This window comes from Babylonia areolata, chromosome 31 (genome assembly GCF_041734735.1).
Source record: "Babylonia areolata isolate BAREFJ2019XMU chromosome 31, ASM4173473v1, whole genome shotgun sequence".
NCBI lineage: Eukaryota > Metazoa > Mollusca > Gastropoda > Neogastropoda > Buccinidae > Babylonia > Babylonia areolata.
This window is the reverse complement of record NC_134906.1, coordinates 11,866,996-11,893,905: the sequence shown is the minus strand read 5'-3', so window position 1 is coordinate 11,893,905 and position 26,910 is coordinate 11,866,996. Positions and strand designations below refer to the sequence as shown.

The 26,910-nt window shown below is 38.5% G+C and overlaps 1 protein-coding gene across 3 annotated transcripts in view; it reads left to right on the top strand.

Annotated features, from left to right (window-relative positions):
* Positions 1–26,910, top strand: part of LOC143275878 (serine/threonine-protein phosphatase 1 regulatory subunit 10-like) — a 40,703-nt gene that overhangs the window by 1,442 nt on the left and 12,351 nt on the right. For 2 of the 3 annotated variants that reach the window (XM_076580189.1, XM_076580188.1), the window contains exons 2-11: positions 19,377–19,419; positions 19,995–20,092; positions 20,792–20,878; positions 21,677–21,861; positions 22,261–22,338; positions 22,931–23,486; positions 24,081–24,235; positions 24,568–24,851; positions 25,337–25,529; positions 26,267–26,476. In XM_076580189.1, the coding sequence (XP_076436304.1) occupies positions 19,417–19,419; positions 19,995–20,092; positions 20,792–20,878; positions 21,677–21,861; positions 22,261–22,338; positions 22,931–23,486; positions 24,081–24,235; positions 24,568–24,851; positions 25,337–25,529; positions 26,267–26,476 (1,849 nt within the window). In that variant the 5' untranslated portion in view covers positions 19,377–19,416. Of the gene's footprint in view, positions 1–16,533; positions 16,614–19,376; positions 19,420–19,994; positions 20,093–20,791; positions 20,879–21,676; positions 21,862–22,260; positions 22,339–22,930; positions 23,487–24,080; positions 24,236–24,567; positions 24,852–25,336; positions 25,530–26,266; positions 26,477–26,910 lie in introns of all 3 variants that reach the window. The other variant, XM_076580187.1, reaches the window with a different exon arrangement.

Sequence of the window (26,910 nt, the reverse complement as noted above, 5' to 3'; positions counted from 1 at the left end):
ATCTGACATCAGACATGCCTATTGTTTGGGTGCAAAACACACATATAAAAAAAATGTGTAATCAGATACTTTAGTGCATATAATCCAATCTGCTTGAATTGCTGCCATAAGTCATTACAGTGATCAATTAAGTTAAAGAAATAAATTATATGCTTGAGAAAAAGTCTTGAAACTGTTCATTTCTGTTTTTAAAAGATGTGACATAAATGTCTTTGGATGAGATGATTCAGGATTTATTGTTGCCTTTTTACTAGTTACATGAAAGGGGGGAAAACTTGGTGCTGTTTACCAATATTCTTTAAATTCTATATTTTTAAACATTTGGTAATGTATTCTTGTTGTGATCTTTTCTCAAAACAAAGTGTATGCATTATTTATGGTAAATTACAGTTGTTTTAAAAATCTTGTTGGCCACAAGATAGTGTGGTATAAAGTTCTATCAAATTAATTCCCTTGTCAAAACCAAAGAAAAGAATGGTTTTCTAGCAGGTCAGTTTGGGTTAGAACTATCATCCAGTATTATGTAGAAGCAGTAAATTCAATCATAAACTGTTATTTAAAGGCCATTTTATTGACAAAATCCTTTGTTTAAAGGTCAGTTAAGTGACAAAACCGACAGTGTTTGGTTGTACACTAAAATATTCCTTGCCAAAGCCTGTGCAGACCAGCTGGCTTTCACAGAGGCCAGACTAAGATGGCTACAACTACTGCAAGCCAGTATTCACTTGAAACCAGTAAGTTCAAATCCAAACGATGCCCCTTTCCCAATCTTTCCTCGCTCGTCTTGGTGAAATGCAGCAATCAAATGCATGTAGTGTGGTAAGATGAATGCTATAATTAAATATAACATTAGTTTCCATGGTGAGGAAACAGATAAGTGAATAAGTCCAGAACAAAGATTTGCACTGCTGACAGTGATGACCCTGTATAACTATAATACAGCACCAGGAATCATAAAAAGCGCTGAAAGGAAACATCTTGTTTATCTTAGCATTGACCATTGGATTGAGTACACTTTTACATGTAAGGGAAATAACTTTAAAGGGGGCAAGTTATTTTTCAATGCATGAATGAAGTGGACCAATCATACAAATCATTGTTTTTGTTGCAGATATCATAATAAATTCTAAAACCAGACACATCTTTTGGGTGTTGGAAGTTGTGGCATATGTAAAATTGGGATGAATCAATATAAAAATAAAACAAAGTTGTAATTCACTCCACTGATAGAGAAAACCGGGTTTTCTATTTTTAGATTATTGCTTGATGTCATTATTATTCATAGTACTCTTTGGAGATCTTAAATAAAGCATAGTACTCTTTGTAGATAATTTTGCATTTCCGTTAAATTTGATTTTTATTCCTAACCGGTCTTTTAATTTCAGAATAAATTTCATCCCTTTAAGTTGGTTGAAATAACAGTTAATAGCTCGAAAGAATTAAAACAGGTCCAACAGATTAAATTTTGACTTTTTTTTTTTTTTTTTTTTTTTTGTGTTTTTTTTATACTGCGAACACAAAAGGTCTGTAATCTAGTTTTGGCTGTTGGAGTATATCAGTGGTAAATGTTTAACCATTGGCATTTTCTCAGTAACCATAAACAGTACAGGAATCAAAATATGTAAGCAGGGTTAGATGTCAAATGTCGTCATTATTTAGCAAAATTGAATAAAGCTCAGTAGAGTTCATTTCTTAGATTGGATTTTCATTAAACATGGTACAATGACTGGCCATGATAAAGGCTTGATCCTGTTAAAGGCATGATTATAACATTGCATTTGATAATTGGAAAAGCATGTCAGTACAAAAGAGGTGTATAAGCTGTGTCAAGGTCTTGCATACATTGTGTACAATCTTCACCAAACTTGGTTCATTGATTTGTCTTGTTGAAAAAATGCTTAATGAGAGTAGAAGTCAGGAGTCTAAAGTCGGGTCACAACATGGCATTATGATTATGTAAATTTTTTTGTAATGGAGGGAAAATTGTAGAAGCATGATAGCACATAAACAGGCTTGGCTTTTCATCCAGCGTCATCGAACATTGTTCATTCATAGTGATCAGAACATGAACATTAAAAGAGGAAGATTTAGAGATTGAAGTGCAAGGTCACAGTATTATAAACATCTTGCTGCAAGGTGATGCACCTTACACTAATGATTACAATTTATACAAATGATTTGGTGATATTTTTTTTCCAAACCAGCTATGTCAAACATTTTGTCCTTTTTCTTCCAATCTTTAACTTGTTTCTTTTTGCCTCATCTGTTTTTTTCTCTCACCCTGCCTCTTCTAACAGTTTAAAGACCCTTTCTGTTATGTGTGGGTGGACAAATTGACAGGTTGTGACACATAGACACATACTGCAACAGGTAGAGATGTGCACACACTTGTGTCTATACTTAGCATAGGTGCATAATGAATTAATGACAAAGAATTATTGGTATGAAAAAAATTGTTTCATACTGGAGTCCAGTGACTGTAGTGTTTACTAGTTTAGCTATAGGCACTGAAAATAGTTGATGTAAATTTGTAAAATAATTTAATCTGCTTTGAGGAACAACTGCAGGTATCTGACCACAGTGGTTTTGTTCCCCATGTGGCAGTGACTGTTTTTTTTAGTAGGCTTTTTGCTACTATCTGTATTTAACTGTTACTAAAGATAGTCTCACATGTAAAGTATGGAATGATTTTTGTGTCTGGTTGGTGGTGGTGGTGCTATTTTTGTTTTTGTAGGGGTGGTTGGGGGGCATAGGCTTCAGATACCCATGCTTATTAAATATTTTTGAATTAAGTGGACAAAACAAGGATTTTACTTTCATGAGTCTTGTCTACACATTTGAAAATGGAATCTGGACTGACTACAGTGGAAAACTCTCATGTTTGACATACTACATAAGCATGTTTGCAGGTGACTTGTGGGATCCTGGACATCCAACATTTTTTGTCATTTGATTTTGGTTTTTTTTATGCACAAAGCTGAAGTTGGAAATTGATTGTGATTCACAATATTGTGTTTATTCTCAGCCTGATATGAAAAGTACTTGCAGTTGTATGAACACATTTTGTTTCTGATCAATCACACACTTTCATACTTATTTTTTAGTGAGGTGGTGGTGGGCTCCTGAATGTATTTGGTATAAAATATTTTAGACATAGTCCACTTAGAGCTTGAGCTTTATGTATACATGTATGGATGCAACCGTAATTTTCAGTTCAATAGTTAGAAGTGCTATGCTGATTGAGCAACTTCATAGCATTAACTTCCTAAGTGTGGTATTTGTTTGTTTGCTTTGATTTTTTTTCTTTCTTTTTTCTTCTTATTTTGCAGGAGATCCAACATTGTATGGCAGCTTTGTGGACGAAAGAATGCAGTAAAACTGATCAATGCATCTGAACTAGTATTAACTTTGTGGAAAGTACAGCAGGGAAACTTGTGTTTGCTTAGCAAAACTTGCATCATGAATCATTGAATGTGTTAATCATGAGGTATGACTTTTGTTTCAGTTCTTGGCTGCTACCCTCGCTGTGAGCATGTGATGTGATGGATGAAGTAATAGTTCCACACCGATATCTGCTAGCAATCTTCGTTGAATTCTTTTTTTTACCTCCTTTTCTTTTCTTTTCTTTTTTCTCACTCTGCCTTATCGCATTATTTTTTTCTTATTGATCTGGATCTTTTTTCATCACAATAGAGGTCTCTTACATTTTCTGCTTTTCTTTGAACATATTCTTACTGAGCTCTTTTTACTGGTGGTTAATATTTCAGACACCTGGAGGGTTTTCCGTTTCACATGTGGATTGTGTCTTGCTTCAGGAGATAGTAGAAGCATACTAGTTAACAACTTTTATCGGATATTTCTCTGTTTGGCATAGACCAGGCAGGAGCTCATCAGCATGCATTTGATGAAGCATTCTGTTAATGATAAGAACACTTTTGCCTTAAAATTCTCACCACCTGTGAGTTCTTTTTAGAGTGCAATACAGTATCAGAAAATTGCCAAAAACTAAACAAAGAGTGGTCCATGAATTTAAGACAACTGGTCTTCAAGTCCTGTTTGTTGACTGCAAGATAGCTTGTAAACAATGTCCTTAGTTTTATGTTGTAATCTATTTGAATAGAATCATTGGCTGCAGCTAATACCTTGGTAAATGTCATAGAATTAACTTCATGAAGGTGTAGTTTAGGTTCACAATAGAACTTCATGGATCACACTCACATTACAGAGAAACACTTGCACTGACAAAACAGCACAAAATATTAGCATTGTTACCATTATAATTAACTGTTCTGCTTTTCAGTTTGGTTCCTTACGTGTTTGTGTTTTGCCGCCTTATATTTGTCAGAGTGGAGGACAGTCATTTTGCATTGAAACTTCAGCTTCCCGAAAATATGTGGAATATATTTTTTCCTCTTCATAAGGTAAGACAGTTACTTTATGCAAAATAGTATTGCAGTACATGTTCTTAGCACAAAAATTCTTGGTACACAGAATATAAGCACATGATCAGATGATGGGTAGCATCAAGAAAAAAAATAGTATCCAACATTACACTTTACACATTTCATGTACAATTATACAGCCTGACAGGTTTGTTTGTTGGTTTTTTTTGTTTGTTGGTTTTTTTTGTTTTTGGGGGGTATGCACGAACATACTCCTGTTCACAATTGTGAACATTATAACACTTTCATTACATCTGCAAAATAACTTCTGGATTACTTCGACACAATTGAAAAATGTTCAGATGTTCTTGGCTGAGAAGTTTCAGCAAGAGATGAGAGAGGGAGGGAGGATACATGTATCAGAAAGTGGAAGTAGTTTTTCATTATCAGTTAACAGATCAGTTGTGTAAAAAGACCAGTGGTTAAAGAAATCCTTGTTCAGGAACAGATTACATACAATTACTTGATGATCAAGGACTAATTGAGGTGGTTTTGAATGATACTGTTTAACACTTGACAGAAAGCATAGATATGTAATCTAGTTATCGTGATGCTGTTTTGCCAGTTCTTATCCTGTTTGTGTCCTGTGATAATTGGGCCGTCGCCACAAATTCCCACTGCTGTCCATTTGTGCTGTCTTGAGCCAACTTCCTCTTGGTGTGGCCATTCAACTTCAGTTCTTTTTCAACCTTTTTGCATCATGATGTCTCCCTTGGTCTTCAATATTTTTCAATCTGGTGTCCTGAGAATGGTTGCGGGTGGAAGTTACCTGGTTGCATTCTTCAGATGTGTCCAGACCAGGGCAGTGTTTTCCACTTCATCTTAGTGATGATGTCCAACATGAGTATTCTTTTCATGTTAGAGATGGTGTTTAACCGAAGAGAATTTTTAAACCCATGCCAGTTTATAGATGTAGCATTGTTACATCATTTTTAAAAGTAAAGCATTTAATGCTTGTTAAAAAAAAAAAAAAGAAGAAGAAAAAGTAAAATACTAAAGTGAAAATTAGGCGAGGAGATATAGAATGAAAATTGATCACATTTCATTTTTTTCTTTTTGTTAATTCATAATAGCTGAAAGTTCACGACCCACAACCACCACCATCAAAAAAAAAGGGGGGGGGGGGAGGTGATAGTTCAAAATAAAATGCTGAACAACCTTAAACTTTATCCTTACTCTGGTACATCTCAGGTAATGCAAATATTTAATCTGTGGTGAAATGAGTCAAAACAAGGTACTATTTTCCTACATAGTACTTGCACTAATATGCATTGTGTCATGAATATGGACTCTGCATTCTCTGCGAGTAACTATTTTCCTACATAGTACTTGCACCAATATGCATTGTGTCATGAATATGGACTCTGCATTCTCTGCGAGAATGAATACTGTGCTTAAAAGATGGATCAGCTTAGCATGCCATAAGGAAGCAAAAGACAATGGCATTTGGAAGAGGGGAAGAGACTGATTACCAGTATCAGGATTACCCTGCTCAAGACCAAACATGTTGCTCTACAAGAGAGAGTGAATTGCGACAAACGCAGAATGTTTTTGACATGGCACAGTAAGATGTGGTTTTGAGTTGGAAATGCAAGAAACTGAGCCACATTGCCAGATGATGAATGGAGGTGCTAACATCGCACGAGTCTAAGAAGCCATCATTTCATTGTCTGGATGTCTGTGTGATCAAGAATTGGACTTAACAAGTTTTGAAACCAAAGATCTCTGAAGTGCTTTGTAAGGCATCCAGAATCCACCTTTCACCTCATTTGTTGCAGTGGAAGACCACAAAAATGGTTTGTGTCTGCACACTCAAGTTCTCATTGTTGTTAGTGGCATAATGTGCAGGACTGTTAGGCATTACTTTTCACTGTGTGTAAAGTGATCCACATTTCCTGAAGTTACCTCTCAATGACCAGATGTTATTAGGTAGGATTCACCTCCCTGCCATGCACACACACACACACACACTTTTTTTTTCTTTAAACTTGATTTTAAAATATTTTTTTCAAAGAATATGTTAAGCAACTTCAGTAACATGACAATGTAATTTGAAGAGTTAAGTGAAAGCACAATAGCACTCTTGCTCTCTCTCCCTCTCTCTCCACCATCAGTTCTATCTCTTTCACCTTATCGTCTTTATCTCCACACAGCACAAAGTTTTTACATGGATAAAATCAACTGCACCACCCACTCTACTACGTTTTTTTTTTGTGTGTGGGTGGGGTGGGGGGTGATACCCGTGCAAGCTGAACTTAAGTGAAATTGATACACGTTTAAATTGAATGTGAATGCTGTTTTTACATCTCTACCTCAATCCCTCCCCATGCGCGCGCGCGCGCACACGCGCACACACACACACACACACAGTCTTGAAACACACTGCCGGTTTTGCGAAGTTTGCCACGCCTCAACGTAAACCCACGTCTGGTGTAGATTGCAAAGCAGGAGGCTGGCACTTCGTCTATTTTTAACTGTGACGTCATATGACCTTGAACTGGAGTGGCGGTGGTTGTTGGGTTTTCGCGGCACGAGAGCTGGGACTGAGCGGCGGTGTGCTTGTGTAGCGATGGTGGTTGGGGTGGGTTGTGGAAAGAGGGGTGGGTGTGCTGATTAGGGTTCGTGAGTGTGCGTGGGAACCTTGAACTGCCCTTTGTTTGTGGGGTTTTTTTGTGGGGTTTCGTAATTGGGGTTTGGAGCCCCTCACCACTCCCCCACTTCACCCATATTTTCTATTCTCGATCTGTTGCACTCTGCTATAGACAAGTATGATAGACACTTTGTTATGACTCCTCTGTTGATGGTATTGTGATCCTCTCTCGCTGTCTCCCTCACGCATGTCTGCTGCACATTAGCATTGAATTATCGGTTTACTTGTGAAAGCTCTCTCTCTCTCTCTCTCTCTCTCTTTCAAGTCTGCTACACGTTCAGTTGGCGTTGAATTGATCATTTTCATCGATTCACTTCTGAAAGAGCAGGGTGACGGGTTTGAGTTATGTGTCGCTGGTCAGGCATCTGCTTGGCAGATGTGGTGTAGCGTATATGGTTTGTCCGAACGCAGTGACGCCTCCTTGAGCAACTGAAACGGGGGGGGGGGGGGGGGGGTCACGATGTTGCGACACACTTTGGGGTTAAAGGGGGGGGGGTTACGTCAGTTTATAGTGAGGGAGGGGGGTCCAACGAATGAATTTGGGAGGGGTTGGGTTTTTTTTAAAACGAGCGAATGAGTAGTTGAAGTGCAGGGTGGGTGAATTCTTGATAACGTTTCTTGAGTTGTCGGGTGTGGGGCGTGCAATACATGGGTTCAAGTCAATCCGTGCATGACTGACATAAAATAGGGTTGGGGGCTCTTGTGACATTGTGAGACTTGTATTGACATACAGCTTTAGATCTAAGCAGAAAATAATCTGCCCTGGCGGCATAGAACGTCAAAACTAAAAATTAATACTATTCATTCGTAAAACACCGATGTCATAAAAAGCATTATTATACATGGTATTCAACAGTTCGAGGAAGAATATAGATTTGACTTGGTGATATTGGGAGTTTGTAAGAAGAAATTTCGAATTCACGGCGATCCGGTTACTTTTGATTCAGTTGTGCGAATGCATTGGTTCTGCAAAGACGATATTGCTCTTTGGAAAGTTCGCAGATCGAAAGAAGCGCACCGATTTAGTGCGTCACAACGAATGGAAACTAAGCTTAGTGAAAATTAGAAACGCAGAGACTTGGTGCGTCACAACGAATGGAGACTGCTGAAAATTAGAAACGCACAGACTTGGTGCGTCACAACGAATGGAGACTGCTGAAAATTCAGTCTATTGAATATCTATGCGACTGAAATGAATAGCAAGATCACACCATTTTCGAGACATGATGGACGTAACAAGATACCGAAACAACAGAGCTGGTGGAGACAATAACAACAGGGGTGGGGAGGGCACACAAACCTCGGCTTGACTATATCTGGTTGCAACAGCCGAAATGTTGTGAAGAAAATATGCAAAATATTACATGTTAGGGTTAATGAGGAAATAAGATTTGTAAAATCAAATATAATAGCTAAGTGAATGTTTCCATTTGCGACTTGGGGTCTGTTAGTGTTATGAAGTCAGTTTACCTGTCGTGATGAATCAGTGTTACACGCATTTTCATTTTGGCCAGTTTACCACACCTATGAAGACCTTTTCCCGTTGTGTTGTGTTAGAAATTTCGATGATAGGAAGTTTGTGATAGCAAATCAGTTGAGACCTGTCGTGATGAAATAGTGCTCCACTCATTTTCATTGTGGCCAGTTTACCATGGAGACCTTTTTCGGTGTGTCGTGTTGGAATATCGATAAGGTGTCAAAGAGGAATTCCTCATGTAACCGCATAGTTTGCTGTTCCTAAAGAGGAGAGTGCACGATGGTTTGAAGTAGTAGCTGCGTTTTGTTTTTAAACAAAGGACAGTTTGAATCAAGCTGACGCGGTATGATGAAAGACCTGCTTACGAGGGATGGAAGTGTTAAACACCTCTTAATCGTCTTCGATTTCAAGTGGCTTAGGTTTATCCAAAAAGGATTCTCTCTCTCTCTCTCGCGCGCGCGCGATGTGGTGTGGTTGGTTTCAAATGCTAAAACTTGCTTCTGGGGAGGAATCTTTTGTTTCTTTGATCACAAGTTCCTGTGTGGATTTGGTGGTTGTACGTGGAATGAAAACGCAGTCGCAAGAGGTCTTGCTGAACAAAGGCTTCTGTGAATTATATATATATATATATATATATATGGTTTCCAGTCACTGCCGTCACTTATTTCAGTCACTTATTCATTTGGAAAGTCAATGAGATTTTATTTATTTATGTTTATGTACGATAATCATCAGTAAGAAGGAATGGGCATCTGTGCATCTATTAATCAGTGTCGAGGGAAAATTGACAACAACGCAACGTCGTTTTGAAATTGAGAATTGACCTTTCTCATAATTTTTCGAGTGTAGGCCCAGTGCTATTACAGTATGAATGTAGATCAAATCGAAATCATCAGTGTATAAGAGCTTGTTGATTTGAGAGAAATAATCGGGCACGAAGACCCAAGCGGGTGCCTGTGTTAACTCATGTTTTCTGCCTGGACGCTGATCAAATCCGGAGCGTTCGAAAAGGTGGTAGGGACGATATCAGGCATTTGAGATGAGCCCGAGCGTCCACGTTCGCGTTTTATTTTACGATTGTGGCTGAACACGCACATGTTATATTTGAAGAAAGAGGAGAAAAATATTCACGTGCAATCACAGATCGCTGTATGTGCACCGCGGCACACTCCGACATCGACTACTTGGGGTGGGGGGATATTTCGCCTAACCAGTCATTCTCAGTCCAGTGAAGCCCGGCGATGAATTCGAGTGTCTGAAACTAATGCAAGATGTACACTCAACTACATGTGATAATGAAAGGCAAGGCTCGGGCCGCTCGTAAAGAATTTGTTTTGATCAAATCAAATGTATCCCACGGTATCTTTTGATTGTGCAAATAAAAAGTTCAGTTAAGGTGGGTGGGCGTTGGATTAACAGTGTAACACAAATTATGCCGTGAGCAGTCATATGAACCATTCGTTGTTGGTCACAAAATGTTAACAACGTGAGGGCTGTGCCATTGTCTTCCGTCCGTCGTCTTTTTTTCTACTTTAATTCTTCCGTATCTCGAAACCTTCATAAAAGATTCTTATCAACTAAGTGTTGCCGAACTTAATATAATATTGAGTCGGGCTGAAAAAGAGAGAAGCCATGCAAGTTCTGATGACGTCGGAAACACGTTTGCGTCGTCATTGCTCCCAGACGGAACAGTCCCGTTTCCGGCGTGACCGAGGTCCAAGGGATCGCGCAGTCGTGACAGGTCAAACTGACCAATGAATTTGCAGTATGCCACAACGAGACAAAGAAACCTCATGCTTCACATAAGGCGTCAGATCGAAAACTAGTCATTCTTTCAAGACGGGTTGGACCGGTCATCTTCGGAGAGGAGCACTCCTTACCAGGTCGCGGAGTTGACACTGACGAAGACGAAGCACTACACAAAGAGATTGAATGAGAACTATAAAACTATCTTTTCATCTCGATAAGACCCGTATGGGGTTATTCTGAAATATATAAAGTACACAGGCATTGTTTTGTTTTCTGTTGTACGAGTCCTCCGTACACCAATATTGCCGACTGCAATTTGCTTTAAGGAATCCCTAACTTTGACCCGTAGTAGTCGGGGTGAAAATGATAAGAACACTGAGGTAAACCATTTTCCATCTTATTTTAACTGTGTTACTATTATTGTTGTTGCTTTATTTCGTTGTTTGTTTATATTTTTAAAGTTTGACTTTGTTTGCGTGTGTGGAGCAAAATATGACAGAGGCACAGGCGTCATTTGGTGTGACAAAGACGTGCACGTGTGACGTGGGTTCGATTGACGCCATTTTGAGTCGGGTTCTCGGACAGACAAGAACATCGCACACAAAACTTAAGAAACGGATTTCGACTCTAGGGTCTTCAGTTGCAATCTGACAAGAAAAAGACGAAAATAGTTGTTTGCTGGTTTATGAAAGGTTTTATTAAAAGTTATATAATTTGGTTTGTTGAGGGTTTTAAAAACGGGTGTGGAACAACAACAAACGATCAAGTTGTGACGAAATTGTTAATAGTATATTGCAAACTAAATTGGCATTTGTGGATAGCTTTAAAAAATAAAATAAAATAAAATAATTTCTATACATGGTAGTGGGTTTTAAGTCAATCATGCATTAATTTGGGATATGGGCGATTAAGGAAGAGAAGGAAACGCTAAAACCGTGACCACGTGCGGGTGTGTTCCAACCCCTTCTTGTCTTATTAGTCATAATTTAGAGATAACGATTGACCAGCTCTTGCAATCAGCTTTGCAAACCCTATTCTTTTGAGTTCACTTGAAATCTGTTCTTGGCTATTTGTTCACTTTCAGCGTCGGGTGTTGTTTTCGTTTTGAAGACTTATGAAAGGTGGTGTTGGTTTTTGTGTGGGGAGGGGGGGGGGTTGTTTGGGTTTTTTTTTCCTCACTGGCTATCTGTTCGACATATCTTTGCAAACCCTATTTACTTATCGCAAGCGTTCATTTTACATCTGTTCTTGAGATAAAGCGATTTTACTGAACGATATACAAGTACAAAGGAAGTTTTTTTTGAAGATCATTTAATGTGTATTTTTGAGGGATTAACCCTTTCAGCCCTTTAACATCGTCTGCCTGTGCAACCTTACCAGCCTGGCGTGTTTTGGCCTTGCTGTATCAACGGGAAGGGGTGCTTCAGGCACAAATTTATAGCAGCCACTCAACCAATAGCTACCGAACTTGACATTATGACTGAAATGTAATTTTGAGTTTGACACAAACTGCTGAACTCTCAAGACAAAGGATGCAATAGTATATGTGTAACTTGAGATTAAAAACAGAAATGGTAAAATGTCAGCTTCTGTCGATGTTGAAGGTTGTGGGCTATCTACTTGATTGTCTACACTGGTTTCTGATTTCATCTCCTTCACTAAACCATGAATTATCGAAAGAATTATAAAACAAATTGTCATTATCTGGGTTGAATTCGCTGCAAGAGTCCATCTTGATTTCATTGAGCTCAAAACTGCGCAGTAAGCCTTTGACATTTTACCATTATCAGTGCAGAAAACCGGATAAAAACACTATTTGTTTGATTTTTGGAGCGAAACTTAATGTGCCAGTGAGGAAGTTTAGTTGGATTTACTTCCCTTACATATCTATTTAGCAGAATGTCTTCTTCTTTTTTTCTTCTTTTTTCTTTTTTTTTTTTTTTTTGTCAATAGGCTTAACCTTTTTTCTTCTTTTTTCTTGCATCCATTTGTTACCAATTATTAGTTTTTTTGCTTTGTATGACAACCTTATACTATTTGTTTGACTAAATCTATTCTTTTGATTAACACTTAAAAAATTTGTTTTTCCTATTTGCAGATGGACAGAGATTATTTGTGATTTGATAACCAAGCATACTAAAGAATTTGAAACAGCAAGCATCAGGAACTCTACACATAGTGAAATAAAATGTGGATTTTTTTTCAGCTGTGTCAGTCATAACAAGTATGTGTGTGTGTGTGTTTACATTATATATATATCATATTCTTTCTTGCAGAAATTACTTTATTTGATATATGCTTATGAAGCTAATGTATTCTTTTTTTCCCTTTCAGGAAAGCTGAATTTGTTTTGTTTTGCTTCTTTCATTCAGATGGTGTATTCTAAATTTAGATTTAACTGAAAACTACTTGTGGTTGATTCAGTTTTGCCTCATGATTTCCAGCATTCTGAAAATGCATCCTGAGTATTTGTACTAATATTATGATAATGTATCAGTTGAAATAAAGATACACAGGCTTGGTTTCTGAGTGCTTCACACACATCACTTAAAAAAAGAAGAAAAGAAAAGAAAAAAAAAGACTTCTCCAAGCACACGGGTTCAAAAAGACAGTGATCTTGGAATTTTCCATTCAGTTATGTTTATCAAATCTGACACATTTCCAAAAAGCTTGTTCACAAATAATTCTCCACTCGCAATGTTCTGTAACAATACAAAAACAACTGTTTTCAAAGAAAACACTACACATCTAATCAGTAATTGCTGATCACAATATGGTATTTTATAATAAAATGCATGTGCATCATCATAGAAAAAAGTAATACACACAAATACTACTGACCACACTTGGTACTATTTAAAAGAAAGGATTTTTAAACAAGAAGATGTGTGTAAAGAGGTGTATGCTTGGCTGTGTCAGCAGGTTTTGGTCAGTATGTACAATGAAGAAATCCACGCATGCACATTATTCTTGTAATAAGAAATGAGTGCAGGCAAATAACTGCACCGAGCTAGCATCACATACACTGAGTATTGAATATAAGTGCAGGTACATAACTGCACAGTAAGTAGTGAACCTGGCTTATGGTAAGAATTTTATTGTATGAAGTAAATAGGATGATCCTGTCTTGGCATCAACTGTGGGGCTGGGAAAAAGTGTCAAAATGAGATACTGAACATCTGCTTTAGGCTTTTCAGTTGACAAGGTTTATAGCTGGAGTGCAATTTTAGCTATTCAACTGAAAGAATTGACATTAATGATTAAAGGGTCAACAAGCAGTAAATAATTAAGGCTGAAACAAATTTATTCATAGATACAAATTTAAAGTGGATGTAGGTTCAGAAGTATTAGATGACCACTCCCCATATTGAATGTTATAAATTGTGAAAAAGATGAAGTGTTTTTATAGGTGTCAATTCCAGATAAATTCATTTTAATGAAAATTCCTTTGAACAATATGTTAAAGTTAGAATCAAGCTCAGAAAACCTTAAACCTTGAGCATTGCTCTTAGTGAAGAAATGTCAAATGTGGTCAAGGTTTAAAAGTAGAATGAATTAGACTTTGGTGACTCTGGTCATTGAAACAGTAAATAAACCACACACAAAAAAGTGCATGGAAAGATTAGGATTGGATTTTAAGCTGATGAGGATCATTTTCTGAATAGCCATGATAAAAGAGAAAAAAAGGTATCACAAAAGTTCTTTTTAAGACCTTTTCCACTATGCTGAGTCAAAATTCCACCAGAAAGGAGGTGGTCTATTTATTCTTTAGAGTGATGTCAGTTGCAGTGTGTAGATAATTTTGTATTTGTATGATGATTAAGATAGGAAAACCATAGAGATGAAAAGGGGCAGTACATGTGGGTTTTCCCCAAGGAGTTAAAAGCATGAATTCAGACATTAATGTGGAGATTCCAGCAGTATGCCTTGAAGAATATTGCTTTGGAGAAATCAGACCAGATCAAATATAAGCTGATACATGTCAAAGTGCTGCTGCCAGCCCAAAAATCTCTAGGTAGGATTTTGGACCACATGTGCTACTGTGGCAATTGATTTGGACCAGTTTCTTCTGCAAAGTGCTCAAAACAATTTGGGGAAGTGTTCAAAACAATGAATTAAGTGTTAAGGGACCATGTTGTCAGAAAATTTTAACACCAAAACCATCAGCAAGAGAAGGAATACTGTTAGAATGTTACTTGTCACAACATACTCATCCAAGTTGGGCACTACATTAAGTCTAAGAAAGAAAGAAATAGAATTTGGGTTTTAGCTGATGGCTGTACAAGGTCACAAGGCACTAGAAGGATGAGGTGTTCAAGGTTGCAAAGCACTAAAAGCAAAGATGAGGTGTCAAAGTCGCACTAAGCACCAGACAGATGTCAAGGTCGCAAAGTACTGGAAAGATGAGGTTGTCAAAGTTACAAACTACTAGAAAGATGTGGTGGTCAGTTACAATCTACGAGAAAGATGAGGTTATCTAAGTATAGGAAAGTTGAGATGGTCAAGGTTAAAAGTACTGGAAAGATTAGGTGTGAAAGTTACAAACTACTGGAAAGATTAGTCAGTCAAAGTATTAGATGAGGTGGTCCAGATCATAAAGCACTAGAAAGATGAGGTGGTCAATTACAAACTACAGGAAAGATGAGGTAATCAAAATATTGGGAAAATGAGGTCAAGGTCACAAAGGACTCGAAAGATGAGGTGGTCAAGGTCATAAAGAACTAGAAAGATGAGGTGTAGAAGTTAGAAAACTCAAAAAGAAAAAAAGGCAAAGTATTAAAGTGGTCAAAGTCATAAAGCCCTAGGAAAATAAATGGTCAAGGTCACAAAGAACAATAAATATCATAAGGTCAAGGTCATAAAGTACTAGAAAGATGAGGTGTCAAAACTATGCTTTTTTTAATATTTTTTTAGGCAAAGTATTAGATGAAGTGGTCAAGGTCACAGAGAACTAGAAACATGAGGTGGTCAAGGTCATATTGTACTAAAAAGATCTGTCAAAATTACAAGCTACTAGAAAAGGCAGAAAGTATTAGATGAGGTGGTCATGGTCATAATGCACTAGGAAGATGAGGTGGTCACAGTATTGGATAAGGTCAAGGCCATTGCACTAGAAAGATAAGGTGTTCAAGGTCATAGTAGACAGATGAGGTGATCATGGTAATAAAGCACTAGAAATATGTATCATGGTCATAAAGTACTAGAAAAATGTGTCATATAATTAAAGCCCTGGAAAGATGAAGTGTTAAGGTCATAAAAGCATTAGAAAGAAGTGTCGGGCAGAAACAACTATTCTGGAGTGACTGTCTTCATTAAATGTAGATATCACAATATTGATGGAAGTCACTGTTATATTTTGAATTAACATCAAAACTAGTTGAATGTAAAAAAAAAAATAAAAAAAAGAGGGGTCGGTATATAAAAGTTAATAGTCTGCCCGGCATCTTATGGCCACATCAGGGCAGTGTAGGTGTCACTGTATTGATGAAAATCTTAATTGTGTTTTTGATTATTGCTAAGCAATTTTTAAATCGCAGAACTATCTGTAAATGTCGAGGGGTTGATCTGTTTTAAGTTAAAAGCCTACCTGGCATCTTAGGGATATATGTGAGACGGAGTGAGTAAGACCAGTTGAAAAGTGATTTTCTGTACAGCATAAACATGAGGTTAACTGATGCAGTTATAAAATGCAATATGACTTTAAAAAAACAAAACAAAAAACAGGTCTTTGTTCAGCATTCCAAATATTGGTACAGAATATACGCTTGAACGTTGAGATTGTTTATAAATCTTAGAATTATAATTGAACACATCTATCTCTTTCTCATCTTTCCTCTAGTTTCCCCCAAACACCCATTTTGCCTAGGAGGAAGTTACATTTCAGAATCTTTAACCTGCACCATCTTCAGTCCTGTGTGTGGCATAACCTGTGCACAAATACTTCCAAATACCGCCACATCCAAGCTAATTCTGTCACATTTGCGGTGTGAGCAATCCACAGATACATCAGGTTACCACAGGCCACCCACTAAAGGACTCCCTCCTGTGCCACTTTGCCATGTAGTGTTCAGTGGAACCTGTTCTAATTTAACATAGACTGGCCACTATCAACTAATTCTGCTACAAAGGGCATTAATTGTATAGCTGTTGAACCAGACTTGTCTTTTGGAGGTGAGACCTCCCAGTGACAATCGCTGTGAATCTGCTGACATCAGGTTTTGGCACATACTGGCCACAGGCATGGAAGTGGAAAGGAAATCTAGACCAAGGTCACCATGAAAGCACGGCATAAATGGTCAGACTCTGGGACAGTTTGGTGGTGTGTTTTTTTGTTTGGGGTTCAAATCTATCAGTCCAGTCAAGTCAGTAACGCTAACCACTTCACCACAGTGGCCGGTGCAAGCGGAACTTTTATGTGGCTCATGAAAAAATTTATTCAGATCTGAAAGTGTAAACTATGCATTTCCATGCCACAGTTTAGAGCTACAAACTTTTTTAAAAAAATTAAAAATTTAAAAAAAGGCACCAGTCTCATTGTCTTACATTGAAAGGATAGTGGGCATAAAAAAAATGATACATATATCTAAATGATAAACCAGTGGTTAAGAATGAAACATTGGAAACCTGACCTGTTCATCCTCTCTTCTCATCACCCAAACTTAACCCAGACAAGAGTGAACACAAATAGGACAGGAAATTGTGAAGCAGTTGAAGATGCCAAGGAATTGTGACAGTCACTAATGTCAGAGAGATAGAAATGGGATAGTATTGTTAAGGTGGGACTGGCTAGTATGCAGGTTCATATTTGTGAGGTGGGTGGATTCTGAATGGTGGGAGAGAGGGGTGGAAGGGGAACTGATAATAACTAAGCTGCAAGATAAAAGATTTCATGGGTTGGTAAATCAATTACAATTATGGAATAGGATTGATGGTTTAGTTGGATTGTGGGTGGGTGTGCATTCATGGTTGGGAAAATCAATGACAATTATTGAATGAGATTTAGTTGGAATATGGGTGGGTGTATAATGTTTCTTAACATGCAACTAGATAATAGGAGGGTATAGGTATTTAAAATGATTTTACAAAAAATAGTGTCATACTGGACTGTACTGGCACATCCAAGAAGTATGTGTGTTGTTAAGTGTTGATTATATGTGATAAAAGAATAGTAAAAATTTATATTAAATAAAAACATTTAGAAGGGATAATGTGGGAACAGGAATAGAGTAGCAAGTGTTACTAAATAAACATTTAAATGCATTTTTACACTGAGGTTTACTTATTTTTAGTCCTACAACCCCCCAGTCCCTCCCCCCTCCAGTAGAGAGTTCAGCTAACATAGGATGTGAAAAGCAAATTAATGAAACATCCATATAAAAGTGCATTCTTTATGAGTCTAGAAAATATTTCAGGAAGGGTGGGGGCAACTTCTAGTCCTTGAATAGAAATTGAAGATAAAATCAGTAGTTTTTAAATCTGCATTTACATTAAAAACAATTTTTTTTTATGATAATAAACAAAATATACAAATAGCATCAAGAATTCTTCAGTTTATTGTAATGAATATTGTCAAGTTTATTAAATTTTTAAAAAATGATAAAATTATGAACTTTAAGCTCCACATGTTGATGGGCATTCCTCAGGTTGCCTTCAGTTAAAAATTCAATAGGACATAGTGGTGGTTTGTTTTTAGGAAGGGTTGTGGTATAATCCTCATGACAGTTTGATTTCTTTCACTAGCATGAACATTTCCAGTTATGAGATCAGCATTTCATATCCTGTCACCCATAGGGAGAATTACACATACGCACACACACACACACTCTCTCTCTCTCTCTCTCTCTCTCTCAACACCATGACTGATCAACATTGGATTAGCTTCAACAAACCTGAAGCACAGTGAATGATAATTTTTTTAACAACTCTTCTTCTTCACCTTAAACTTATGAGTCAAAAAAGAGAGAATGCACTCCCCAAGTGTTAACCGGATTTCTCCAGCTGTGTGTGTGGTGTGCCAAAGCCTGGGTAGAAGCAACTCGAGCGGTTTTCTTACCCATTTTGAATGATTATACTTCAATATAAATCTGTAACTGTGTAAGGGAGTGCAGGCGACACTGCACACTGTTAATGCATTATCCAAATCAACTGATTATTCTTCCCAGCAGATAGCAAGTCACAGAGAGAGAGAACACTGACTTCATAACATTGAATAGGAAAGGTATTCCCTTTTCCATGTGGGCAGTGCCATCTGCTCAAATGAAGCACACAGATACCTGTAGGTTGCATTACAGTGTACCGGGACTTGTCAGGTCAGGTGATTAGATCTGCTACTGGTAACCTGTAATCCAGTACAACCTGTTCAGGGTCGGGTTGCCGGCGACTAAACCGGCACTCCCACTGCTCCCTTCCGGGACTCGTGAGGCGGGTGGCTAGACACCCTTATGGAGATCCATAAAAGGGCGTTGGCTCAGGAGAGCCACCGACGGCCATCTAGCTCCACTGTGCTGTGTGCATGCCACACGCAGTTGGCCCCCGGGGTGTGTCTACCCATGCATGCGAAGTCTGGATCCGGCAGAATCTGCGGAAGAAACCTATCGGTTCAACGGAGAGGAAGGCGGTTACAGCAACGCACTGTGGAGTGCAGAGAGCAAGATGAGACACCGAAAGGATATCTTGGTCATCCACTGCATCCGTGCTCATCCTCCAGTCGTCTCGACTTAGTCTTGCCACTGGAAATTGGTGGACCCGGACGAGAGAGTGAGGTTGACGTTGCGCAACTCCTCTTCACTTTAAACAAACTCATCGCGCAAGTCATCAGTCATCCAAAATGACCTGATTGGACTATTCAGCCATCTGCGCATTCACAGATAGATTCATGAGCATCCTCCCCCCCACCCCACCACCAGCCTCCCCCCATCCCCCAGCTGGATGACAACGATGGTCATCATCGATCTCGATGGACACACACCACCACCGGGACTTTGTATGTTGGATATGATTAAATGACTGAAACACCTTCAGATGTTTTGATAACGTTTTTAAATGCGTGTGTGTGCAGGTCAGCGCTGCCAAGAAGGTGTAAAGCCAAGTGTGAAAAAATGGTAAGTTTCATGGTCATGTTTTCTGTCATCTTGTCAGTATGGTTTCCTTCATCCTAACTGTACCGTTAGACATGTCTTCAATAGCATTGCATGCACTGATGAGTCTTGAAAGTTTCAGTTATTAGAATTGCATGGTTCAACTGAGATTAATCTTTCTCTCAAAATTGAACTAGACATTTGAGTATGTAGATGTTACTCATAACTGTCCCTAACCCAAGCTGAATGTTCAAAGTTTAAAAATCGTCAATGCTGGTATAATTTTCATCTTATTTTCATTGCTCTATATTTACATTGTGGAAAATGGTCGGTTTAGAGCAGAGGCATATCTGTAGCATGAAAGCTCAGTTATACACAGCAAAGGAATTGTTGCGGATCAAAGGTTTCTCTGAAACTTGTCTTCACGTTGTAGGAATTGTTCATATGAAACCATTGAAAGGTTTATCTGTTGTTTGTCTGTATTTGAAGCTTAGGAAATAAAGAACCAAGTTGTTTACTGCTTACAAATTGTTCAGAACCAGTGTTTGTTCTCTTATTTGCTATATTGTAACTTTAACCTGAAAACCATGGTGTTTCAGCCGACAGTGACACCAGCACAGCTCCTGAAGGCGCTGAACCCCCTGCTGGACAAGTCAGGAGGCATGAAGGAAGCGGAGTCTTCAACAAGGATTGTCAGGTGAGTTACCTGTCAGCAGTGTTTCTGGTGGGGTGGGAGGGGGGGGGAGCCTGTGTAAAATAGTTTTATTTACACATATTATGCCATGACCCACGGGTGCAGACTCTTGCAAGGGTCTGTTTCATGTCATGTGCAAACTAGTCCACCCATTAGGAGCCTCAGCTTTGTAAAATTGTTTGTTCAAATGGGTATGTGCTTTAGCTGTTCTGTCTCTTCAGTCGAAAGTGATGAGATAATAACTGTTACAGTGAAATATGTAAAATTTCATTTTCTCATAATGTATTTTCAAAATTATGTTTGTATTGTGAAGAGAGCAATATCTGAACCTTTTGTTGAATTCAGTGACATAAATATCAAATCCAGTAGAATGACTTACACTGTGTTTCAGTGCAGACAGTCTGCTGAAAATGAAAAGTTAACTGCCTTGCTGTTCAGTAAAACTCCAGATGTGTTCAAAACCAGAAAGAAAATGAAGATATAAAAGTTACTGAAACCTGTTTCAGTTCAGGTATGTGTACAGTATCAAGATGACACAGCATTGTTTATAGAACTCTGTATCTGCAAGTGTTAGCAACATAGTATACAGAATATTGTTTACGGAAATTGAAAACAATGGAATTATTTTGTCATAAAATGCCTGTTATTTCTTATCTCTTGAAGGAAATGCAAGTTCTGGAATGCCATGTTTTCATTTTGCAGCTTGATGAAAGACGCCACAAAGATGGTCAGCAAGTGTATCTATGTGAACATCTGTTTACACACATCCTCAGAAGAGGTGCTGCAAAAGTAAGTCAGCATGTTTAGTGTGAATCCATTATTTAATATGTTGTAATAATGTTTCATGAACATGCTTTATGAAAAGTGATTTGATTGAGACGGGGGCCCTTTAAGTCCTTCATGAAAATGAATTTAAGTTCAGTGATTTGTTTAACATAAAGTATTGAGGTATTGTTTAGACTGATGCATTTCATTCAGATAAGTGTGCACACACGCACACAAAATACACACACAGAGTATCCTCTCATGCCATGACACATTTTAGTTTTAAAAAGACAACAAGGTATATTTTAGTTAATGAAAGAAATATACTTTCTTTACTCAGTGAATGTAATCCCTTCCTATGTACCACATTGTAACTGGACCGCTCTTTGCATAGTCTTTTTTTCTGTTCAGTTTGCCCATGTCTAACGGTGTGAGCGTGGTGTGTTCCCAGGTTTATAACTCACTCTGCCCATGTCTAACGGTGTGAGCGTGGTGTGTTCCCAGGTTTATAACTCACTCTGCCCATGTCTAACGGTGTGAGCGTGGTGTGTTCCCAGGTTTATAACTCACTCTGCCCATGTCTAACGGTGTGAGCGTGGTGTGTTCCCAGGTTTATAACTCACTCTGCCCATGTCTAACGGTGTGAGCATGGTGTGTTCCCAGGTTTATAACTCACTCTGCCCATGTCTAACGGTGTGAGCGTGGTGTGTTCCCAGGTTTATAACTCACTCTGCCCATGTCTAACGGTGTGAGCGTGGTGTGTTCCCAGGTTTATAACTCACTCTGCCCATGTCTAACGGTGTGAGCGTGGTGTGTTCCCAGGTTTATTATCAGTGGAGGATGGAACATGCTGAGCAAGTGGCTGCAGGAGGCCAAGGACGGGGAGAATGTGGTGTTCATTCTGGAGCTGCTCAAACTGTACCAGAATCTGCCAGTGTCTGTCGAGATCCTCAAACAGGACACCACGGCTCGCTTCATCAAGGGTCTCACAAAGCACGCCAATGAAGGTAGGCTGCTGATACCTACATTAGCAAAATTACATTAAAAAAATAAAAAATTTAGAGGTCCCATAGCCTTTTATGGCCATCGGGGTAGTGACTTCATATCCACTGTGTCCAGGGCTCGGCATGGGATGGCGGGGCCCAGTCCTCTTCTGCCGAAACTGAAAGAATGATAGAATAGATTTATGAGATATTGAGCAGATAGGGAACGAGTTGATCAGAATTAAAATCAAATATTGTATGTGCAGAGTTACTGAAGTAAGTATGACACCTGGGATTAGTGGGAACTTCTTCCAGTATAAACGTGTACTGCATCACTTGAGAATGTATATAACTGCAAGGGATGAGAATAGAAAGATAACTAGTGATTGGTTATTTAATGGTGTTTTTTCTTGTCCATTTCAGACGTCAGAAATCTGTCAAGTGCTGTGGTGGACTGCTGGATGAAGAAGATCAAGAGCAAAAGCAACAGTGATGACAATGGTGAGTGTCTGATGCTGGTTTGTTTGGTTGTTTGGTTGGGTTGTTTTTTTTTATTGTTTTTTTGTGGTATGATTGGGGAAGGAAACCACAGCGTCCATCAGTCTGTTCCAAAATCGTGGGATTGAAATTGCCCATATTTTATTTATCTTATCTGAATATACAGCCCTGCACACACAATGCCAGCTTTGCATTTGCATGCATGGTAGCAACAACAAAAAAATGTTTGCAAAGGAAAAATATTGCTTTGATTAGATTTCATACAGAGTTTGATGAAAAACATGTATGTATTGTGCCTGCTGTACATATACTTGCTCAGCCAATAACCATTTAACAAAAAAAAAATTAAAATCAGAAGAATGATTCAAGAAGAGTTCACTGTAGTTAGATCTGGAAGATTGATCTTTGTCAGAGTGTGCTTGTTTGTGTGCATGTATATGGATTTGACAATATCAAAGTGTGTTTTTATATATTTGTGTGCTATTAATGAGACCAGATGGTAATTTCTCAAGAGATATCAAGTTTCACTTCACAAATTGTGAAAATGAAAAAAAGACTATATCACATTCACACTTCTTTCCCTTTTACATTATAGATAAAACCAAGAAGAAGAAGAAGAAAGACAAGGAGAAAGAGAAAGAAAGGGAGAAAGAGAAGGATAAAGACAAAGAAAAGGAGAAAGACAAGGACAAGGAGAAAGACAGACACCGACACAGGAGCTCAGACAAGAAAGACTCCTCCCATCACTCCCACAACTCCAAATCCCATCACAGCTCCAAAAAGGACTCCTCATCCTCATCCTCATCCTCCTCATCCTCATCCTCCAGTGAAAAGAAATCTTCCAGCAGTGCCACAGACAGTGCTCAGAAAGACCGGCACACCAGCAGTGACAATAAAGAGGACAATTCTGAGAGTGCTGAGTCCAGGTTAGCTGGTGATAGTAATGTGTTACAAAACAAAAACCTCTCCGGTGCCAAATCAACATTCCTGAAAGAAGAGGACGAGGAGAAGACGAGGAGGAAACCGAAAACGGCTCGTGTGTTTACAAGTAAATTCCGATCAGTGTTTGATGAGGATGACCCCTTGCCTCCCATCAAGAAGAAGACGGCAGAAGAGTTGAAGCCGCCCATTTCTATTCCCAAAAGAGTCAGGTAATGCGTTTCTTTATTTTATTTCTGTTCTTCAAGCATTTTTGTTAGGGATTCTGTGAGTGCACAGTTCATTGGTCGTGCTTTGAAAATGATTGCTTCAGATTAATGTGTTTTCACTTTTTGACCTTTTGGTCAACCATTGTCGTATTTATCTGTGCCTATGACTTGACTGGGGCTGAGAGATTGTGTCATGTGAGTGACAAGCCTTTGGATTCACATATAAATTCCAGTCAGTTGAATATACATGTAATTGTTCATTAGTCTATAGATAGAATCCCTGCAGAAATATATTTTCTCCCTTCTCTTTTCTGAAATCTTAAAGGAGTAAATAAAATTGAAAGAAAAAATTGAGAGTCTTGTATTTGAACACAAAAACAAAATACTTAGTGATCTGGATTTTAAAGCTCTATTCCAGTATGTCATTTGTAACAAATGAGAGATTATTTCTACAGCCTATGTGGTAGTAGTGTCTGAATCATTTGAATTTTCTTTGCACAGATTAAACTTTGCATGTAATGATGAGTACTTGGTAGGATTTTCCAGTTTGGAAAAAGTGTGCATTTGAAATGATTATAAATGTTGTGGTACTTGCAGCATTGAACCTTCAAGAGAAGAGCCGCCTGAGAAGATTCCACGCTTGACTCTAAAGATTTTGCCCTCTGAGCCTTCAGACTCTGTGACGAGTCCAACTGGCATGTCACCCCCAGAGGTCACGCATGGGAGGATCAAGATAATACCTCCAAGAAGACGTAAGTGCATATCTAAAATCTTTTTCATGTTTTATTCAAAATTCTGACCAAAAGAAGAAGAAAAGAAAGCGCATTTTAGCAGGGATAGTTGAAGTTGAATATATTTGATTACATTGGTGAATAGAACATTTTTAAAAAGATCAAATGTCTTTAGCAAATCGAGCAGCACATTCAGTTTGTTATATATGATGGTTTTAACAAAACAAGGTATGTGAATTATAATAGCACAGTTTCTTTTTTGGAAGCAGTTTCCAGTTATATTCTTCAGTTTTGAGATCTAGCCTCCAGTATTTTTTCCCCATTTAAAAAATTTTTTAAAATTTTTCCTGCAGCACCTGCACATGAAATCCATGACAGCAACGTGTTCATGAATGAACTGACCAAGTCCACCACCTACATGCATGGCACAATGAAGCGCAAGAAGAAAGCCATGCCCTTGCCACCCACCTTCCCATCTTCCAAGGAACCCATGCCTGCCTCTGCCATCAAGACCCCATCATCACTGGCTCCCTTGACCCCCACCACACCAACAACTCCACCATCAGCGACATCGCTCTCTGCAGGCCCTGTCTCTCCTCTTACACCACCAGCGCACAGGCTGCCATGCGTTCCTTCTGTAAGTGTTCCGTCTCTGATTTATTTTATTGTTTATTTTTTAACACTTTAGACTGCCTTGCGTTCCTTCTGTAAGTGTTCTCTCTCCTAAACTCTTTCACAGCCACCGAGTTTCTGTGTGAAAAGCACTCCCCAGCGCCAGATATTTTTACTGATCATTTGTACTTGAAGAGCGTAAGTTATTCCGTGGCTCTGTGTGTAATGTTTTCAGTTTTACCAGGACACTTGAAACTGACTTTACTGATCGCTTGCACTTACGGATCGCTTAAGTCATACCAGGGCTCTGTATATCATTTTATCAGTTTTACGGGGACAGTTGAAACTGTGACATTAACGATCGTTTGTACTCTAGGATCACGCAATTTATTCCACGGACCTGTATATCATTTTATCAGTTTTACCAAGACAGTTAAAACTGACAATACAGATCATTTGCACTTTAGGATGGCATACGTCATTGCATGGTTGTGCATGCAATGTTTTCAGTTTTACCGGGACACGCTGGAGAAGTCAGAAGACCCTGAACCCACGCCCTCCCAGGAGGAGCGCAGCCCACCTTCCCTGGAAAAAATGGACACCAGCGAGCCTGACGATGCCATGGCTGTGGATGAGCAGACGTTAGACAACAGCGAACCGCCCACCATTGACATGGAGACAAATGACCAGCCGGCTGACACAGGTGAATGTTTTATATTTACTTTGTTTTTTTGCCTGTTCGTAGGCTGCAGCTCTCACATTCACTTGTATAGATCTATGAGTGGGCTTTTTATGTATGTGCCATTTTTACTTCCCCTTCCCCTCCAGCCCCCCACCCCCACCCCCATTTATGTAGCCTTGTGGAGTCGTCTATACTAGGTATGTTCATGTTTCTGTCACCCAGTAAATACTGATGTCAATTATGGGATCTTTAATTTACGTATTTGATGATGTGTGTGTCTGTGTGTACATGTGGAAGGGGGTTCAGGCATTGGCAGTTCATCGCATATGTTGACCTAGGAGATCTGAAAAATCTCCACGCAAAAGAAACTCAAGTTTACACAAAAGGAGATGTCAATTTACATTTTTTTTAATGTCCTTTTGCATATAAATGCGTCAGTATCCACAAAAAACATGTCAGTGTCTGTACTGTCTTGTTCCTTTTTGCAACAAGAGCCTAGCATTGCTTTTATTTATTGGGATTTATATTACATCACAGCTTTCCATACGTATGCGTGTTCATACACATGTGAATATGTTTATTACTTGAAGATATTGCTTGAATAAAGTAGAGATAGAAACAGAAACATTCAAGAAACATGCTGTCCTTGTGATCAGGCGCATGAAGATTTTTTAAAAATATTTTCATAAAGATATTACTTGTATAAAGTGGAGAGAGAGAAAAGAAAAAAAATCGATATGTGCTGTCCATGTGTCCAGGCGACATGAACACGTCGGAAGGGGGCGAGGAGGGCAGGGTGAAGAGGGACTCCACAGACAGGTCCCCCCCCACCATGGATGGCACAGGAGAAGACAACCAGGATGCCAACAGGGGAGGCAACGGGAAGGGCTCCAAGAAACGTGTCCAGTGGGCCGAGGAGTCGCAGCTTCGGCAGATCTTCTATTTTGAGCTGGACGAAACAGAAAGAGGTGCATTTTGGAGTTTTTTGGGTTTTTTTTTTTTTTTTCATTGAATACCTGCTATGTTAGTTGTTGTTTTTTGTTTGTTTGTTTTTGTTTTGTTTTTTTGTGTTTTTGTTTGTTTTTTTGTTGTTTTTTTTAATGCTAATTACTTAGGGGATTAGCAAGGAATCACAATTTAAACAAAACTGAAAATGGGAGAGGGTGGTTTTTTTTTGTGTGTGTGTGGTTTTTGGGTGTGTTTTTTTCTTTGCTGAATACCTGTTGTTGTTGTTTTTAATACTGGAATACTGATTACATGGAGTGCTTTTTTTTACTTTCTTTATTAAAAAATAAAACTACTGGTTATCTTTCTTTAAGGCCTATTAATGGGGGAGGGGGTGGGGGGGTTGGAAGATATTTTTTCCTTTTTTGTTTTCTTATATTCTGGATTTGCCTATCAT